Source organism: Suricata suricatta, chromosome 5 (assembly GCF_006229205.1).
Source record: "Suricata suricatta isolate VVHF042 chromosome 5, meerkat_22Aug2017_6uvM2_HiC, whole genome shotgun sequence".
NCBI classification, from domain to species: domain Eukaryota; kingdom Metazoa; phylum Chordata; class Mammalia; order Carnivora; family Herpestidae; genus Suricata; species Suricata suricatta.
Window position 1 is genome coordinate 131,381,521 of NC_043704.1, and position 18,893 is coordinate 131,400,413.

The following is an 18,893-nucleotide window of genomic DNA, read 5'->3' on the forward strand; positions in this document are numbered from 1 at the left end:
CTACTTTCAACTATCCTGGTCACACCCATAACTGCTCAATAGCCTCTCCTTTAACCACACCTCTGATGCTTTTTTTTTAAAGAATTTTTTTTTATGTTTCTTATTATTTTTGAGAGACAGAGAGAGACAGCGTGAGCAGGGGAGGGTCAGAGAGAGAGGGAGATACAGAATCTGAAGCAGGCTCCAGGCTCTGAGCTAGGTGTCAGCACAGAGCCTGACACGGGGCTCGAACCCACAAACCGTGAGATCATGACCTGAGCTGAAGTCAGATGCTCAACTGACTGAGCCACCCAGGCACCCGCCTCTGATGCTTTTAAGTCTCATTCTACCCTGAATCCCTTCATACTCTGATTTCCCCATAGTCTTCTCCTGGCCTGGCTTCCCTCCCTACCCATTCCAAATCACTCTCTTAAAACTGCACTCAACACCCTCCACCCCTTAGCTTCCCTTCAGTTCTGCCTAATTCATTTGGATGTGGGCCTAGCTTGGAGCCTAGATCTGCTTCATTTGTATGCCTAGACTGCAGTGTGTGGCTCAGAAAATCCTAACCTTGAGGCTTGATTCTACTGCCCACTATTAGTGCCTGCAGGATAGGATCTTTACCAGCTAGACCAGCTTGTCCTAGTCCAGGGTCAGCCATCTCTTCCACACCGCCCAGGCATGCCCTAAGCTCCCTAACCCTACCATGCCTCACTCACAGCAGACAACCTTGCCTCCTCCTGTATCAGACACACAATTCCTCCACTTCCCATATTCTCCAACCTATCGACTAGTCTACTTCTGAAACCTGCATAGTACCTTCATCCAGGATCTGCAACAACTTTTTCATTCCTGTCCCATAGGACTCCTAATCTCATTCCATGGCCTCTAAGCCCTTGTTTCTTCAATTATTTCACCCAAAAAATATTCATTAAGATTACTATGTACCAGGCCCTGTTCTAGATGCCAGGATAGGGTACGGAAACCAAGACAGAAAAACTCCGGTCTCTTATTGGGGGGTAGGGGAGTGGGTATGAAGAACAAACAATAAACAAAAACTTCAAGTAAACAGAATAATTTATCGTTTCATAGGTTTCATCAATGGAACGGAGTGGGGGGGCAACTAGTGTTGGTTGATCCTTGAGGGACCAACTTAAGACCAGTCGAGAAGTAAACCCTCAACTGGTTCTCCCTGGCCTCCAATGAGCTCTGATCTTATTCTAAAGCCATCCAACTTTCTTTGTCCCTACACTGACCCCCGAGTTACATCTCTCTTCATCCCTGCTCTGCTGTCTTCGAAGATTACTCTACACGCGCTATCTCTACATTCTCTTCTTTTTATGGAATTGACCTTTTAAGTTGAAACCGTAATACATATAGAAAGCACCAGGAACAAGAACACAACTGTAGAGAAAGCTATTATACTTTTTAGCTGTCCGGTCACTCTTCAACCCATCACAATCCAGCTGCTGCTGTACCACTCCACTAAACCATTCTGGCAAGGACATCCGAGGACTGTCCCTCTACCGGGCCAAGTTCATGGACGTTTCCCCCTTACCTTAGCATACCTCAGCACATTCAGCCCCCAGTACTTCCCTGGGCTCAGATAACAGTTTGGTGAGGTTCCAGCACAAACCTTTTCTTCTCTGGTGCTTTAAACACTGATGTCAAGTGCAGAGCCCCACCTTTGTCTACCTTCTTCTATAAGTGCCCGCCTCGGGGGGCTGACCATGTAACTCTCCTGATCCTAACAGGAGGTCTTTGAGAGTGCAAGAGGGCAGGTTAGTAATATTACTCTTGATTCGCAGGTGTAAACCAAGACTGTCCCAAACAATCGGGATATATGGTCACCCTGTTCTTATGAGGTCACATCCAGTATTACGGTGTTAACTAACACATACCTATTATACGTTTGTAAAACTAAATCTGTAGCCTTAATATTGACATTGAACTTCATTTTCCAAATCTTCAGGTTATTATTTCTCACAGATCTCAGATTCAGTAGGACCAAAACTTAATCATTTCCTTTCCTAAAACATGCTAATCCTCATTTCCTATCCAAGTTACACATATTACCTAGTCACTCAACTCCCCAAGCTGGGGACTGTTTTAGACTTCCTGTTCTTCCTCACCCATATTTAGTCACCACGACATGCTGATTTAATTTTGAAGATTTCTCTAATCTACAATTTTCCTCTGAACAGCTGTCATAACCTTTTATCTGGATTTCTTTGCTTTACTCTTTCTTGTCTCCTTTACATCTATTCTCCACAGTGCCATCAGAGTGATCTAACAATGACAATGCTTCTGCTCTGAGCCCTTCAGGAGCTCACTATTATTTACAGGATAAAGACTTTCATCACAACCCTATCCCTGTTCATTTCTTTGGTCTCACAACCTGTCAGTCTCCCTTTGCACTCCAATACCAAATGGCTGGCAAACACAGTCTCTCTCTCTCCCATTAAACTGTTTCTCACTTTCAGGCATTTGTTCATGCTGTTCCTTCCACCTGAAATTCAGATCCCTTTATTTAACCGCCAACACCTCCACCGTCTTCTCCAGTCACTCATATCTGACCCAGAGGGGAGTTCAGTGCCTCTCCTTTAATCTTACACACTCTATCCACACCCCAACCACAGCACTGGGTGTGTTAGTTTGAACTTAATTGTAGTCTTTCCTCCTAGTGGATAGACTTCTCGAGCATAAGGGCAGTGACCCTAGAACTTAACAGTCACCCTATTTTTAGGAGATCTCATCCACCGTTATGGATTTAAACAAGCAAGTTAAAATAAACTGGCCTAGATATTGAAAGGAATAAGCGATTTCATTATCTCTGCATTTTCCCCACATGGGCCCATACGTTTTATAACATCAATAGATGAACTGAAAGTGTGTAAGGGCTTCAGCTGCCAAAAATTTGCCCGTTTCATGAAATTAATTTCAAAAAGTAGATCTTAGCATAGGAGACAGGATGATTAAATTACAAAATATACATTTGTGATACACCAAAGTTAAGAAAAGAGCAAATACTTAATTATTTCAGACTACAGAAAATCAGAATATATTTCAATAGTTGTTTGAATTGGAAAATTTTGTGGCAATATACCAAATGATATTTTTTCTAAAAGAGGATACTCATTCTTTTTTTGTTTACTTACATTAAAAAATTCACACTACTTTAAAATGAGAGAGCAATATTGAATATCCTAAAATTTAGTATCCATCAAATCTACCCAAACATCTTTCTCTTCTTTCCAGATGTTAGCTCTTATAATTTCCATGTTCTTATATGATTAGCTCTGACTCAGAAAGAAGGAACTTTCCACTTTGTCTGTCAAAACCCAAACTATCTGACCTTCAGGGCACAGAAAAAACTCACAATTTTTGGATGAAATGTGGTGCTCCTGTCACTTACTCATTCAAGTAATTTTGGGGGAATTAAAAGAGTATATGCTAAAATTTTAAAGAATATTATTAGCGTTACCAGAGGCGTAGCAAGAGCATCTGGTGCAACTGGTATTCAGTGAACAAAACAGAGCGCCACAGAGCCATGTAACAGTCAGGATTATGAAGGGCGCCGAGTAGTTTATGTTCTACTGACAAAGTCCTACTCTGATGACGGTTTTTTTTTTTAATTTCCTATTTAATCATCACGTTGTGCAATCTTTCCTAATTACACTTTGGCTTACAAATCTTGTTTTGTGAACCGTGATTATTTTTCTGAGAAGGAAAACAATTTGAGGTATTTCGAGATTTAAGACATGCTGATATTTTCTTCAAGCTGCAGATTATGAGACTCCTCACAACAGACAGGCGCTGGCTTTCCAGCCATGGCAAGCATCCTAAGGTAGATCTGATGAGACAGGAGTACGTCTACCATTTGGCAATCAACTGAGAAATGCGTTTGGCCAAAGTATAACTGAGAAGAAGTTAAAATATCTTTAAATGTAATATTTATTCTTCATTGGCAAGTTGTTGATACTATAAAAATAGCTCCAATCGCCTGATAAATAACTTTGAATACTCCTTACCTGTCAGAAGGTGGAGCTCTAAACATATCTGAAATACTGGCTTTCTATACGTGCTTTTCACAAATGTGTAATGAGGAGATTAAAGCAGGAGTAAAGTCTTTGGAAAAATAGTTCTGAAGAATATTCCAATTCTCTCAGGATAAAATCACCCGCATCTCCCAATATGTACATAGTTAACTAACAAAAAGATATGTAGTATGCTCCTTTGAAACTTCAATAAATTACCTACTATAAAAAGCTATATATGGTAATTCAGAATAAAAGATAAAACATATTTAAAAGATAAAACACATTTAAAAACTCCGGACCACCTACTTGAATGCAGGCAAGGTCATTAACACTTACAAGCATCGCGGATGTAGAGTAACATGGCTATGAAGATGTAATCAACCAAACTCAGGCTCAGGCTGTCTGCAAACAAGGCATCCCAGACCACCAGAAGATCCTGCAGGGGGAACTCTCGCCCAAAGAGTAGCCGGACCCACCGTCTGCAGAGAAACAAAACCCGAATTCAGAAAACAGCAGTTTTAAGAGCAATATAAAGAGGAGTCATTTTCTACTATAACTGTGAAAAAAATTATAATTTTTAACTGATTACACTGAGAATTAGTACATACTGAAAACATAATACAGTAAAATCCAAGTTTTAAGCTTTCAGATGAATTTTGTAATTTTATAACTGGATCACAATTAAAGTTTATTCCTATGTGTATAAAACACTAGAAAACTATTTGAAAAGGCAGAAATTTTTCATATTTAATAGAAACCTCCAAACTCAAAATGCAAGGAGGACAATGAATGCACACTGGTCTGACAGTCACATCATATGTAAGGTTAGGATTAAAAAATTGAATTTTCTAAAATTTTATGAACATTCATGTTTTGTTGTTATTGTTGCCGCTGCCGCTGTTGTTTACTGGACTTTTGCAAATGATTATACTATAATTATACTATATTATATTATTATTATATATTATACTATAATTAACTATAACTAAACAGAAAACTGCATTCTCACATTTCACTCTTTAAAATACTCATTTTATTTAATTTATTAATAGTTTATTGCCAAGTTGGTTTCCATAGAACACCCAGTGCTCTTTCCCACAAGTGCCCCCCTCCATGACCATCACCCCACAACCCCTTTCCTCTGCCCTCTTCATTTTAAAATTAAATGTGGGAAAAAACAGATATCTTTTCTTTGGTCAAGTGCAGATAGTTATTTTAAATAAAACAAATAGTGATACTATATTTAAACTTTAGACTAGATATACCTTACCAGTGAGGTTATCTTTTTAGTTACATTTTAAAATACACAGTCATTTCTGTGGCCAGGCAAATGCGACATCTGTGCTATAAGTAGACATAATCAGCTTATAAGAATACTCAACAAGGTCTGTATATGATTATATGTCATAAATAGTTATACTTTAAACTTTCAGTAAATGCCTGTAAGCTATTCTTAAGTAATTCTTACAAGAAAATTAAAATAATTTGCTTTGATATGCTTTTATCCACTTACTTCTAATTTTACATAACACAGCTACAATTTCCTTACATAAGACTTTCTCCAGGAATTTCAGCTAGAATTCTATGTGGTTTTGGCATATAACAAAGAATCAAAAATTCCAAATTTCTAGTATACCAAATAGTATAGAATAGAGGAAATTCTTTAAAAATTAGTTAAAAGAAATGACCTCTTTGCAAAATTAGAAACCAAATAGAACCATCTGCGGGGTTAAAGTGAGCCCTCTCCACCAAAAAATTCAAATATTTTCTTCAGGGAATATTATATTTAAGGATGAATCAAAGCTGTGACAAGATAGAGTATACTCACACATATGTATCACAGTCATTAGGAACCATATGATCAAATACTTGAGTTTCATTCATATCAAATTAATAAACAGATTAAATTGTACTTACAATTACATCTTAAATTATGATACTCAGTTTTTCGCGAAAGAGATTTAATGCCTAAGTAACATTTATCTTTTTAAAAGAGTAACAGTGTCTTTTACAATTTTTACTATCTTTTAATTCTGAATCCACTTCTAACATGAGAGATGTCTAAAAATATATATATTTTTTGGTCTAATATTGTTTAGTTATGTGGCTTCAGGAAAAACATTACCTCTCTACACACTTCTAACTCTTTCAAATTACAAATGCCAATATTCACTATTTTAAGAAGTGCAAAAATAGCTCTAAATTAAATAGGTTGCTCTTCTTGAAATGACGAAGAATCCACGAGTCTCACAAGGAGTATCAGGAGAACCAGAGAGTGAGCAAAACAAAAATACCTGGATTCAACCATTTTAGGGACCTGTTTAAAAACAGGATCTTTAAACTGGTAATTTTATATGTATTATTAAATGACTAGAACAGTTAGAATGTGGTCATTTATTCAGCCAATACAATTGGAAGAAAAATTCATTAGTGAAAAAACTGATAAAGACCCAAAGTGTAACATGCTGACTATAATTGATAACACTATTTTGTATAATCAAAATTTGCCAAGAGAACTAAAATATCCTCACCAAAAATAAATGAATGAATCAATCAATAAAATATGTGAGATAACAAATGTGTTGATTAACAAGATGGACATCAAATGGTTACAATGTACACTTTAAATGTCTTAATATTTTATTTGCCAATTATATTTCAATAAAGCTGAAAAATAAAAATAAATGAGAATGATCTTGGCTTAATAGGCAAAGTTTGGCATTTTCAAAATAAAAATATTCTGACATTTAACTGATCCTTCCTGGTTCAAATCTGGATGCCAGTACGAAATTCAAGAATCACACCTATATGAAGGCAGAAGCCACATTTGAGGTGAGCATAAGCATAATGTATGAACTTGTCCTAGCACTATGTTGTACGCCTGAAACTAACGTAATATTGCGTGTCAGCTATATTCCAATAAAATAATTTAAAAAAAGAATGAAAAGAATTAAACCTATAAAATTGTACTGTGCCTTGAACTCACTTCTTTCATTCACGGAGGTTATTTTAATACTTTCCTTATTTTAGTAAGCCCATTTAATAACTGTGGCTGGTATTTCCTGGAAGACATTACTTTTGGTTAACCTTCTTATTTTCTATGTGTTTTCCCTGTTATCTTCCATTAAAAACAAAATGACTGTTGAAAAAAGCTGACATCATCTACCATGCTATAATAGACATCATTTAGCAAAAAAAAGGAAAAAGAACTGAGGAAAGTTCACAGATACCACACAGAATAAAATACTATCTTTCTGCCCCTTGGTTAAAGCTCAAAGTCCTCTCATTTTCTTATGGACAGTCACGTTGTTAGTTTCATCACAGATGGTGCTTCAAGAGCAAAAAATCCCAAAAAACAAACAAACAAAAACACCCAACACTCAGCCTCCCTTTTTAAAGAAATCGGATATACATTCCTATTATTTCTATAACAAAATGCCTAGTTACTGCTCAAACTTCTCATGCAACTTTCCTGCCGATTAGGGTTGTGTTGGCTTAGCTTCAAAGATGACCCCAATCATACCTACATGCAATCTCAGCCGTGACACTGTCAGGAGGGACAGATATAAATATCTCGCAATCTACATTGAATAAAAAACATCATCAAAACTGTAGAGAACGTAAGTCTTCAATACTTTTAGATTCAATGTGTAATCTGTGATGTTCTGCTTTATAAATGTTTCACAGTGCTTTATTTTTGAAGTTGCACCTTGCCAAGTACACTGCTAAATAATTCCAGGGCAAGGACCAAATCGTGTGTGTGTGTGTGTGTGTGTGTGTGTGTGAGTGAGAGAGAGAGAGAGAGAGAGAGCGCGCGCGCGCACGCGAGAAAGACCAAATCGTGTGTGAGAGAGAGAGACAGACAGATCCAGAAAGTTCTTTGTAAAGAGCTCTGTACACTTTGCTAACTGTTTTATGTATTTACCAAGGTCCTAATAAACTCACTATAAAGCCACCTGTCATGCTAGTGAGAGGCAAAGGTGTAGCTAAATTGAAAGTACAGGCAGTGATCTTGTTAGTGGAGGCATAAAAATAATTCAGGAAGTGGAAAAAAACCCAGAAACACATAAGGAAAAGAATTTATTATTAGATGCCTGGCATGTTCCTTTTATATAAGACTGCTAGTAAGTTATACATGCAAAGATATAAAATTAAAGCAAAACCTAGTTTCCCCTATTTTATATGCAATTATAGAAAAATTAAAGCCAAATTCTCAAAATATTTAAGTAGTACCGTATGACTAATGGAATGCTTTGGGACCAACAATGACCTTATCAATAATTTAATCATTTTAATCCCTACTGGATTTAGTTCATACATATATTCACCACATACAAAATTTCCTGTGCTATTTTGGGCTTTCTTCATTGAGCTTAAAAGCCAAGGAAAAATTCCGTTCTTTATGGCATGAGTTACCAACAGAAATTATTTCAGTAAGCTTTTGTATTCTTAGAAAGGAAAACTTACTCGAAGAAATGAGGTCTTATAAAGAAGTCACTCCTAAAATTAACATGCTTTTATTGCAGTTAAAAATATTTAGCGTGTTTAACTTACACTTAAGGGTAGCATTAAGGCTTTCTTTTCCCCTTAAAGATAGCTTCAGTTTAATTGCTTGATACTATTAATCTTGCTTTATGTATGTTACACCTGCAGATTGCAATGCTCATAATCATACACATTTTATAACTTGTGATAATACAATAATTCATATTTTACCAGACTGACCTAGCAATTAAAATCTACAAAAACAAGAAAGGCCATTTGAGGTATTAAATTTAATAATAAACCACCCAAAGACAGGACAGTTTCTATGTCTGCACTTATACCACGATTCTCAATTTAAAATTTCTGTATAATTAAGCTGCTATCCCCAGGGGATCAGTAACTCCTGATGGCATTATTGCTTGGCGAATGACCCATGGAAACACCAAGAGAAATCCATTTTTTTTTAGCAGTTTATGAAAATGACCAATTTGAGGTTTAACTAAACATAGCCTTCATCCAACATGGCTGTAGTAGGTTATATGTACAGAAACTTAATATTTCTCCATTTCCTTTTCTTTTCCCTTTAATAAACCTTTAATAAGATATAGGTATAGCCAGCTTAGAAGAACAAGTAAAATAAAAAAGGTATGTTCAATTTAATTTAACAAACATCATAAAGGTATCTCAAACAACCTGTGATCACCGAATGATAGTACTGGGTAACCATACTGGAATGCAAGAGAACAATGTCAGATTTTTGTTTAATGATATTAATTTTACTTTTTTGCTTTCTGTTCACTTGTACTTTTCAAAACTAACAATTTAAAAAAAAATTTTTTTTATGTCTTTTATTTATTTTTGAGAGACAGAGAGAGACAGCGCGAGCAGGGGAGGGTCAGAGAGAGGGAGACACAGAATCCGAAGCAGGCTCCAGGCTCTGAGCTAGCTGTCAGCACAGAGCCCGACGCGGGGCTCGAACCCACGAACTGAGAGATCATGACCTGAGCGGAAGCCGGCTGCTTAACCGACTGAGCCACCCAGGCGCCCCCAAAACTAACAATTTTTAAATAACCCTTGCCTGGTAGGTAATAAACACAGAATCCAAATTCTGTATTAGCATCAGGGGAAAACAACAGCCAACCAAGTACTCGAATCCGTGGTTGGCCACTCCTGGAAGACGTTGAGGCTCTTCTTATTTGCACTCCTTTGTACTCAGTTCTTTTAAAATTAATTTACCCTCAGTTTTCCTTTACCTCAACTCTATGAAAATAGTCTTAAAATTAGAACCAAGTATTATAGTTATTATAATTAGGGTCACAAGGCATTCTCATCTTTAATTCTAACTTCTTTGAAGAGCCACAAAAGATGGAAGCCAAAATAAAGCATCCCCCCCCCCAATTTCACATTCTTCTAACAGTGCTGCAGAATACATTGTTGGAAGATGCTTAGCCTGTTTATTAATTTTTTTTCCTTTATCTAGTACTATTTCAACTTGGTCCTCTTAAAAATGTTTGGGATCTGCATGTGTTACAGAAAGATCTGAATACTTCAAGCCTGTTAAACTCTGCTTCAAAAGGAAAAGGAAAAGAAACTTTGAATTAGTTATTATCTTTAAGCAATTCTAATGTGCCTTCTATGGGCTCCTTGTCATCCATGGGTTGAACCCAGCTTGAATTTGGCCTTCTGGAAACACATGTTAAACTTAATTTAACCCCCATAGCATATGTATGCAAACTGTTAAAAGTACATTTTTAACTTTGGGGAAAATTCTCTTTTCCTTTCAGAGGGCAGTACATAGCCCTTTATTAAGGAAGGTTTCTTATTCCCAAAATAAGTTCCTAATAATTACCACCCATTCCTACTATAATTTATTCTCCTTGGCAAATGTTTGAAGCTGTACAACTGTAATACACCCTTTGCAAAAATAGTCTGAATGGAGAATACAGCCTGCGTATCTGTTTTTTCAGAGGTATAAGATGCTCATGAGAATGCGGATCTAGACGATGACCATCCTACATTTAGAGGTTGTATAATTTTTGAGTATTCTCTCTCTCTCTCTCTCTTTCTCTCTCTCTCTCTCACACACACACACACACACTCATACAACCCTTAAAAAATTTTTTTTAAAAGTAGGCTCCATTCCCAATGTGGGGCTCAAACTCATGGCCCTGAGACCAATAGCCACATGCTCTGCCAACTAAGCCAGCAGGCACTCCAACACACCCCTCTTCTTCTTTTTTTAATGTATACATGCTATTTGGTTTATAAGTATGGTACTTCAAAGGGCTGGGTAATTTTAAGATGTGTGATCCAAATAAAGCTAGTAAAAGATGGTATGACTTCAATATAGATTTAGTGGTATGAACAGGATGGTATGAACAGGATTCTCTTTGAGAATCCTATTGTATTTCCAACCAGTATGGAGTTAGAATCTTAGCTCTACCTTGAGAAGACTATAGGGGTGAAAGTTGCTGAGATCTGAATTTTTTTTTTTTTTTTTTTTTTTTTTTTACCCTATCACTTACTTGGACTCCAGTACAAGTAATACTGGGCATCTCCTTGAGAAAATCACTTGGAAGCCACTACTGCCTTATAAGAACATGAAGCATTAATGTACATTTGGTTGTCATTATGGAAAAATTAATTTTAGGCTCTGTGAATACTAGGTTTTATTCATACTACAGATCATTTTTACTTCTAGAAAGTTTGTAAATAGCCTTTGTTCTGTCATTTTACCTTAGGAAAGGGAATTGTGATCAAATCAGTCTTCTAAAAGAGCATGCAAATTGCTAAAAATAACTGCTCCTATCCTCCCTAATCTGAAACTCATTAAAAAATAAAAACTTGTGTTACTTTTTTTAATTGTCACAGAGCATTTCATATACCAATAGGATCTTAACCTCACTGAGTAATACTTTTCAACTTCCGCTGCATAACTCTCCTAATATATTTACACGCGTTGTTGGAAGAACTGACATGAGGCATAGCACTAAGCTGAAAAATATCAGCATCTTTGCGATCTAGGAAACAGGTAAGACCACAAATCTGTATGCTGGTACGATGTCATCAAGACAGTCTACCTGAACCCATTCCTGAGAGGAAGCAGTGCTGCTAGATTCCTTTTGACCTCTTATCACTTAATCTATAGCTGCAAACATCCTCTGGGATTGATTTCACTGGTTCTGTCTTCCTTCTCTTCTTCCTGATCCCATGAGTCACCCTGACCCCACCGGGCTGCTCAGAAGTGGGACAGGTCCTTCAGGCAGAGCTGATGTTTGGCGGTTCTGTTATGTACTGGTGTCACTGCTTCCCGATTACGTTTTCTAGACATAAAGGCACTGCTACGCAAATTCCAGCTGAAGGGTTAGTTACTGATAGTTCGGTTTGGCTTCCCTCCCTTCTCCAGCAGATCACAAGCTCCTTGGGGTATTCGGTATTAGACATAAAGTAGTGTATTAACAAATGTTTATTAAATTATTATGAATCCTCTTCCCCAGTCAGCTGTTCTTAACCAGGGGTCTTCTTGATCTTGACCCTACATCCTAGTTCTCTCACAGGTTTCCTAGCCGCTAAGTAGACATTTCCCTAAGTTGTTTTTTGTGTTTTTTTAAATCTCTGTAGGAATCCCTGGATACACACTTATTAAGCAGTAAGTGATCACACCTATGTTTTAAAAAAAATCTTTTTAATGTTTTTTTATTTATTTTTGAGAGACAGTGTGAGCAAGAGAGGGTCAGAGAGAGAGAGAGAGATACAGAATCTGAAGCAGGCTCCTGGCTCTGAGCTAGCTGTCAGCACAGAGCCTGGCACGGGGCTCGAACCCACGAACCGTGAGATCATGACCTGAGCCGAAGCCGGATGCTTAACCAACTGAGCCACCCAGGCGCCCCTGATCACCCCTATGTTACAAATTGATCAAAACCTCCTAAGACTTCCTGGACTTCCCCCTACATTTCCTGAGCTCTGGCTCCCAGCTTGCTCATAACTCAGATGCTCCTGAGCTGGACCCTATCATCTACTAAAACCTTCGTACTCCAAGTATGATTTTAGGACAAGGATCATCTCCTAGGAGCTTGTCAGAAACGCAGGCTCTTAGGCCCCTAATATAATCTTACTGAAATCAGAATCTTCATTTTAATAAGACCCCCAAGGGATCAGTGGGTATATTAATGTTTGAGAAGCAGTGGCCTAGGTGACAAATTCCTGTTTCCTGTCCATTTTAAGGTGCCAGCTGTCAGGCTCCTAAAATCCACCATGCATTCATATAAATTGTTATTCCAGGAGAAGAAAAGTCTTAAACTATTGAATGACTCTTCTAATTAGAGCAGTAGTCTCACACTAGCATGTATCAGACTAGCCTGGAGGCCTTACTAACACACGCATTGCTGAAACTCTTACTTGAACTTTTTGGATTCTGATTCTGAGATTCAGGTGAGGCCTGATAATCAGATCTTGAACTAGTTCCCTGGAGTAGCTGGTGCTGCTGATCTGCGTGCCCCACTTTGAGAGAATCAGTACACAGGCAATTCGGGGTTCTCTCTGCATCTCCTTAGCTCAGCTCAGTCCTGGAATGCGGGTCTTTAAATCAGTTTACTCATGTGTTCAGTCACTGGACCAACATTCACTAAATATCTACTGTCTGGGACAGAAAGCACACAGAGCCTAACACCTCTTCATATTCTATCACTGTTAACATCTATATTTCCCACCCTCACCCCCAAACCTATAAAAACATTAACCAATAAAAAGGAGAGACAGAGACGTAGGAGACAAGGAGGCCTCCCAAAGATTGGGAGAGGCTAGGCCACTTGGATTTTTTTTTTAAACTCTGAAGAAATGCCAAAACAAGGCTATAAAACGTGTGACATTTTATATGCTACATTTACAAGTCAATGTTTTTTAAACATAAATTTTCTGTGATGGATAGATATAATCTCATTTGAAGGCAGAGTGAGCACTCTAAATTTGAGGCCCTTTGTGCTTAGTCCTGAGCTAATGGCTTTCCTGGGCTTCTCTTGTGATTCATTCTAAGGAGGTAAGAGAGTTGGGACATGACAGGACGTGGCTGTAGCTGAGTGCAAAGAGACAGAGCCCAGGAGGGAAGTGTCTCAGTCCTGGGTGTGGGTCCTCAAATCAGAGAATCCCAATGCCATCAGGACCCAAAAGGTCATTCTCTCATTTCCCACGTAGAAGCCATATAATACTCGGAGCCCAGCTGAATGGTCAGCTCTTTGGTGTTTCTGCTTCACTTGTAAGCTATTCTCATTCTAACGTTCTATACAATCAACTTGCTCAGACAGATCTGTCTTTGGGGAAAAAAACAAAAACCAGGCATTTAAAGTACAAAATAAAATAAACACAATGGTGTTTGGGATGTTACAAAAGTAGTTCTAAGAAGGAAGTTTATAGTGATATAGGTCTACCTCAAGAAATTAAAAAAAAAAATCTCAAATAAACAACCCAACCTTACACCCAAAGGAATTAGAAAACAAAACAAAGACCAAAGCTAGTAGAAGGAAGGAAATACCAGAGATTAGAGTGGAAATAAAAGAAATAGAGACTAAAAAACAATAGAAAAGATCAATGAAACCAAGAGCTGGTGCTTTGAAAAGATAAAATTGATAAACCTTTAGCCAGACTCAACAATAAAAAAAGAGAGAGGACTCAAATAAAAACAGAAATGAAAGAGAAGAAATAACTGACACTACAGAAATATAAATAATTATAAAGGAACATTATGAAAAATTATATGCCAACAAACTAGATACCCTAGAGGAAATGGATACATTTCTAGAAATGTAGAATCTTCTAAGCCTGAATGAGATGATAATCAAAGAACTCCCAACAAACAAAAGTCCAAGACCAGATGACCTCACAGGTAAATTCTACTAAACATTTGAAGAAGAGCTAATATCTATTCTTCTTACACTATTCCAAAAAATTGAAGGGTAAAGAATGCTTCCAAGCTCATTTTACAAGGCAAGCATTACCCTGAGACCAAAATCAGACAAAGATACTAAAAAAACCAAAAAAACAAAATCAAAAACAAACAAAAAACTGCAGGCCAATATCTGATGACCATGGATACAAAAATCCTCAAGAAAATAGAAGCAAAATAAATTCAGCAATATATTACAAAGATCATTCACCACAATTAAATGGGATTTGTTCCGGGGATACAAGGGTGGTTTACTAAACCAATCAATGTGATATGACATTAACAACAGGAAGAATGAAAAGAATTTACAAAGGGGAAAAGATAGTCTTTTAATAAGTAGTGTTGGGGAAACTGGAGAGCTCCTTGTGAAAGATTTAAAGTGGACCACTTTCTTATACTATACACACAAAAAAACACCCAAATTGGATTAAAAACCTAAATATGAGGGAATGCCTGAGTGGCTCAGTTGGTTAAGCATATGACTTCAGCTCAGGTCATGATTTTGCAGTTTGTGGGTTTGAGCCCCATGTCAGGCTCTGTGTTGATAGCTCAGAATCTAGAGTCTGCTTCAGATTCTGTGTCTCCCTCTCTCTCTCTGCCCCTCTTACGCTCATACTCTGTCTCTGTGTCTAAAAAATAAACAGTGAAAAAGTTAAAAAGAAAAAAAAAAAGAAGCCTAAATATGAGACCTGAAACCACTAAACTCTAAAAGGAAACACAGGCAGTATTCTCTTGGACATCAGCAATAGCAACATATTCACGGGTATGTCTCTTCAGGCAAAGGAAACAAAAGCAAAAATAAACTATTAGAGCTATATCAAATTAAAAAATGTTTGCACAGCAAAGGAAACATCAACAAAATAAAAAGCAAACTACTGAATGGGAATAGATATTTGCAAATGATGTAACCCAGCAGAGGTTAATATCCAAAATACATAAAGAACTCATAAAACTCAACACCACGAAACCAAATCATCCAATTTAAAAACGGGCAGAGGACCCTACAGACATTTTTTTCAAAGATGACATATATATAGCCAACAGACGTAAAAAGATGCTTAACATCACTAATCCAAGAAATGAAAATCCAAACCACAAACAGCTATCACCCCACACCTGTCAGAATGGCTAGTATCAAAAAGACAAGAAATAACAAATGTTGGTTAGGATGAGGAGTAAAGGGAGCCTGCCTATACTGTGAGAATGTAAACTGATGCACTGGCTATGGAAAATAGCATGGATGTTTCTCAGAAAATAAAAAATAGAAATACCACATGATCTAGTAATTCCACAACTGGATGGAATTACAACCCAATGAAAATAAAACAGCAAATATAACACTAATTCTAAAAGATATATGCGCTCCTATGTTTATTGCAGAATTATCTACAATAGCCAAGGTATGGATGCGGCAGAAGTGCCCACCAACAGATGAATGGAAAAGGTGTGATTTATGAAATATGTAAATCATATGTCACACATATCACACATACACATACATATGTCACACATATACATACATACACATACACACACATACACACATACATATATATACATACACACACAATGGAATGTTACTCAGTCAAAAAAAGAACACAATCTTGCCATTTGTGATAACATGAATGGACCTCAAGGACATTATGCTAAGTGAAGTAAGTCACACAGAAAAAGATGAATTCTGCATGTGTTATTTAACAAGCAAAACCAACAAAAAGACTCTTAAATATAAAGAATAAACTGGTGGTTGACAGAGGGGAGGTTGGGGTAGGGACAGACAAAATGGGAAGGAGGGGTTTAAGAGGTAACTTCCAGTTAGAAAATAAATAAGCCACAGAGATGAAAAGTACACCATAGGGAATGTAGCCAATAATACTGTAACGACACTGTATGGTGACAGATGGGTGACCACACTTACACGGCGGAGCACCTGAGTAATGCACAGAACTGTGGAATTGGTATGTTGTATATATGAAACGAATATGACATTATATATCAAATATACTTCAATAAAAATGAATGAATGAAAAAGAAAATAAGTGAGTGTAATCTCTGGAAAAATAAAGAGCTAGCCTCTAGGAGATGTTTGCCCAATGGGATTATCACCAGCTCAATGACACCCTGGGGGTAGACAGCTTTCAGGATAAGGGAGTTTTCCTGGAACCTTTTGTATCTCAGTGCACAATTGAAATAAAGGAAGACCACACAAATAAAATTGAGCAGCGGCTATTTATTCAAAGCTTGAATGGCAAGAGAATCAGCTACCATCACTTGTGTTTGGCAAAGAATCAAAAGTGGTGAGGGGAGTGAGAAAGCTTTATAGTGAAAAATAAGAAAGGCTTCAGGTATGCCTGACAGAAGGTTGTAAGTATGGCTATGAGGAAACCAAAAAAGGAGCATCATATGTGCTTGATTTGGGAGGCATATGTATTTGACATTTTCTGGCTGGTCCTGAGTTGGAAGCAGGCAAAACCAGGAAAGTTGGCAGTCAGTGACCAAATTCTGACTGTTCTGGGCTGATTTTGCCACAGAGGTTATGGTTTAGCTTTCTGGGCTTCTTATTCAGGTCAGAGTTCTACCGTCCTATACCGTCTGGCCACTGTCCATTTGCACATGCAGTCTTTCAACAGACTCTTGGCTTCTCAGCCTATACCTGTGCCCAGTCTGGAGCTAGCGGCAGTTATGGGAATTCACAAAAGTTCACCGATAGTTCGTAGGTTCAAGTGGAGACAAATCTGGAAGGTAGTGGAGGTGGGTGTATGTATACTCTCTCTCTTTACAAAACTTTATGAAAGGTATAAAATAGTGAAACTCAAATTCAATTTTCTATATTAATAGAGAGGAGTCGTGGACCCCTTCTAGAATTTAATCAAGTTTCCTAACCCTCTCCCCTAAAAATACACACAGACTCACACATACCACACCTACTCATGTGCAAATTACATCAGGAGTTTAGCTGAACCACGGACCTGAAATCGAGAAGTCATTCTCTGTATTATTGGTCTTTTTATTTTATGCTTGTACTGCCATGGGAAGTCATACTCCACTGAAAGGAACACACAACCCCCCTGTGCCTATTTCAAAGTACCTCCTTGCATTTCAAAAGAATAGCATACCTTCCTTCTTGAGGAGTCCCTGGATTAAGACTCTGCTACTGAGTAGCTAATCTGTGTGGCTCAGTTGGTCGAAGAGCCAATAAGCCATCACCACATGGGGAAAATGTCCATGACTTGGCAATACTCATCTTCACGAAGCTGGAGGTGGGAGGGATAGATGGAGGGAAATGGCCATCCTTCATTGGCTTCCTGATAATCAAAGAGCTGAACAGATCTGCATGGGGCCCAGATGATTCACAAGGGGGCAGCGTGAGACAGGGAAGGTTAAGGAAAATCCTGAAGGAGCCAGTGCGGGCAAAGGGCAGTCAGCACCAACCAGTCATGACTTTGGGTATGTGGTTTTGGTGAGAAATTCAGAAGCCCAAGTCAACTGTCATGAATTGCCTTTCCCTAGTATTTGAAGCAAAAGGTTAACAAAAGAGGTTTAAAGAGGGGCTGGCTGCTCCATTTTACCCCTAACTCTGTAGCTAATGGTTGAAGTTTGGTGCCCAAACAATTATATGTGTATGATTCTTTTTTAAGAAAAAGAACAAACATATATTAAGCAAGGAAAATGTGTTTCCTCTTCTCCAAAGATTGCAACTCAATGTTTTAAAACACACAATTTCTAATGATAATGGCTAATATCTTACATTTATATGACTTTTTTGATTTCTAAAAGTACTACGGAATATATGATCTAAAAGTAAGCCTTAACCACAGAAAACAGCTTTTCTCCAACTGGTCTGTGGAATATATATGCATTTGAATCACCTATGCGAGGACACCTGCATGTTTCAAAGATAAGTGACTTCTTGGCCTAGTACGTAATCAAGGATTCAAACAGGCAGGACAGCCCCCTGCCTGTTACAGATGCCTCAACAGAGGCAAACGGCAGAGGCTGAGCACCCCGTAGATTTACACAATTATTTAACTCACAGCTCAGTGTTCCTCCCAAATTTTTATACTCCTCTTGAGTTCTCTTTTATTCCTAAAGGATATCTAATTCAGATGTATGTTTTAAAAAATCACCTCTCCACATTAATGACTAAGTTCCAAGACTCAAGATGCACAGTATCTACCATTGCTGTCATGTGTGTGATAACTGCGTTTCTCTGAGTAGAGGAAACGGGGCTTTCTGAAGGACTTATTTTGATGAATCGTGATCTGCTATTTCATGAGCACCCCAGCTACAGTACAGTGGTGATTACAGTTACGGTATTCTACAAGATTTAGAGTGCTTTCTCTCAAGGAAACTCATTAAGGAAACTATAAAGAACTAAGAACTTACAAAGAAAAATTAATTGCCACTTTTGGTCAGCCGATTTTAGAAAGACTTATGAGGTCTAGAATTGT

At 37.6% G+C, this 18,893-nt stretch overlaps 1 protein-coding gene across 2 annotated transcripts in view; it reads right to left on the reverse strand.

Annotated features, from left to right (window-relative positions):
- The window catches only part of TBC1D5 (TBC1 domain family member 5), a 486,227-nt gene that overhangs the window by 135,857 nt on the left and 331,477 nt on the right, over positions 1 to 18,893 (reverse strand). For both annotated transcript variants that reach the window (XM_029940340.1, XM_029940339.1), the window contains one exon: positions 4,356 to 4,498. In XM_029940340.1, the coding sequence (XP_029796200.1) occupies positions 4,356 to 4,498 (143 nt within the window). The remainder of the gene's footprint in view (positions 1 to 4,355; positions 4,499 to 18,893) is intronic.